This window comes from Sceloporus undulatus, unplaced genomic scaffold (genome assembly GCF_019175285.1).
Source record: "Sceloporus undulatus isolate JIND9_A2432 ecotype Alabama unplaced genomic scaffold, SceUnd_v1.1 scaffold_7937, whole genome shotgun sequence".
Taxonomy (NCBI): domain Eukaryota; kingdom Metazoa; phylum Chordata; class Lepidosauria; order Squamata; family Phrynosomatidae; genus Sceloporus; species Sceloporus undulatus.
This window is the reverse complement of record NW_024810856.1, coordinates 1-1916: the sequence shown is the minus strand read 5'-3', so window position 1 is coordinate 1916 and position 1916 is coordinate 1. Positions and strand designations below refer to the sequence as shown.

Below are 1916 nucleotides of genomic sequence, written 5' to 3'. Positions count from 1 at the left end.
ACACCATGCCCCCACTCTGCTCCAATGCTGGCCAAAGATGGCAATCTGTCAAGGTTGTATGATTTATGAGTAACATTAGTGCAAAAAAGCATTGCCAAGTATTCTGTATGGAGGAGGCCAATGCAGGAGTTTGCTTTTGCCTGAGCCTCCTGGGAAGGTTCGGATCCTGCGCCTTCTCTCCTCTCCTTTCCTATACACTTCACAGGAGCTATTGCCATCTTGCTTTGCTTAATCATTGTTGTTTGTTTGGTGACTTCTTTTATGATGCGACTGTTGCAAGTACAGAGAAGATGCCAAGATGCCTTGGTTTGTCTTTGTCTCCCAGGGTCCCAGGCGTTCGTCCTCCGCGATGAGTCCTATCCTCAGCTGGAAAAGTTGAAAGAGGACCTGCAAGAATACCTGAGAAATGTGACCAGTACTGTGAATGAAAAGATAGACTTCATCCGAAGGTTGGAGATCACCCAGTCGCTGGTGTAAGTCATTTGGAGAGTTGCAGCAGGTCCTTACCAGAATACAGTATAGCAGGCAGAGGAATGGTGCGTCTGGATGGAATAAAAAGCCCAGAAAGCCCCAAGGATTGTTCCTGTTCTTTTCTGATTTTGTTTTGGAGATCCATATCTCAATCAGTAAAGGTCCAAAATCCCAGTCAGGATGGAATGCCGTTGTTGTTGTTGTTGTTGTTGTGTGCCTTCAAGTCATTTCCAACATATGGCAACCCTATCATGGGGATTTCTTGGGAAGTTTCCTAAGAAGGAGTTTGCTATTGCCATCCTTTGAGGCTGAGAGAGTGTGACTTTCCCAAGGCAATGGCAAGCTACACAAATCTTCCCAAGAAAACCCCAAGATAGAGCCTTAGGGCCACCATAAATCAGAAACAAGTTGAAGGCACGCAACAACAACAACAACAACGTGTACTATGACATCTGCTATAGCCACTCTTTGATTTGTTATTTCATTTTAATTGAGAATTGTTTAATTGTATTTTAGGTGTGGGTGGGATATTGGGATGCAGGACTGTATGTTTTAACTTGTAAACTGCCCCGGTTGCGTTACACAGAGAGGCGGGATACTAAGAATATTATTATTATTATTATTATTATTATTATTATTATTATTATTATTATTCTAAGGAGAAGCAAACCCCCTTTTTTTTTTTTTGCAATATCAGCTATCTCAAGATTGACTTTCAATGGGATGACATGTTTATATTGCCTAAAATATAAGCTCCAAAGCCGGGATTGCGGCGGAAAGGTCAAGACTGCAAAGAAAGAAAATTGGATAGACTGTAGTATATACCAAAATAGGATGTTATAGAATAATATCATGCTCAACTATGCAATGCTTGTATTGTTTATAAAGCTGTCAATGAATAGAAATGTTAGGAGTAAACCCCTTTGTCTTTTCCGTTTCCGCTGCAGAGACCAGCTCCACAAGGGCTACGCCAAAGTGGAGCAACGCGTGCGCAACTTGAAAACGGAGCTCCCCACGGAGGTGACCCAGGGCTATGAACACGTGGTTGGGGTCTCCATGGGGCTGGTTGAGAAAGGCCTTGGTGCCTTGAGGGGCTTGAAGAACAAGGTGGCCCCTGCCACGGATAAGCTGGCCGAGTCCTTCTATGACATTGTGGTCCCCTATGCCAACGTGGTTCTGGAAAAGGTGGATTCGTACACCGGCGCCATGCGCCAAGCGGTCACTGAAGCCACCAGCAAAGTGCAAAACCCCAAACTGGCGGAGAAGCTGAAGCAGCTGCTGGAAGACCTGAGGAACCAGTTAGTGCCTTACACTAACCAGCTCCAAAACCAGTTGGAAGGGTTTCAGGCTTCCTTGGAGCCTCACACCAACCGGGTGCAAGAGAAGTTCAAGCAAGGCATGGAGAGGATCAAGCAAACTTTCCAGCCCTGGGTTGACTCCATTCG

At 45.1% G+C, this 1916-nt stretch overlaps 1 protein-coding gene across 1 annotated transcript; it reads left to right on the top strand.

Annotated features, from left to right (window-relative positions):
• Positions 1–262: 262 nt before the first annotated feature.
• On the top strand, positions 263–1911 carry LOC121918295 (the record flags this gene model as incomplete). The annotated part of the gene is made up of 2 exons (XM_042444366.1): positions 263–473; positions 1419–1911. Coding segments are annotated over exons 1-2 (702 nt in total), but the record flags the coding sequence as incomplete, so codon positions are not given.
• Between the last annotated feature and the right edge of the window lie 5 nt (positions 1912–1916).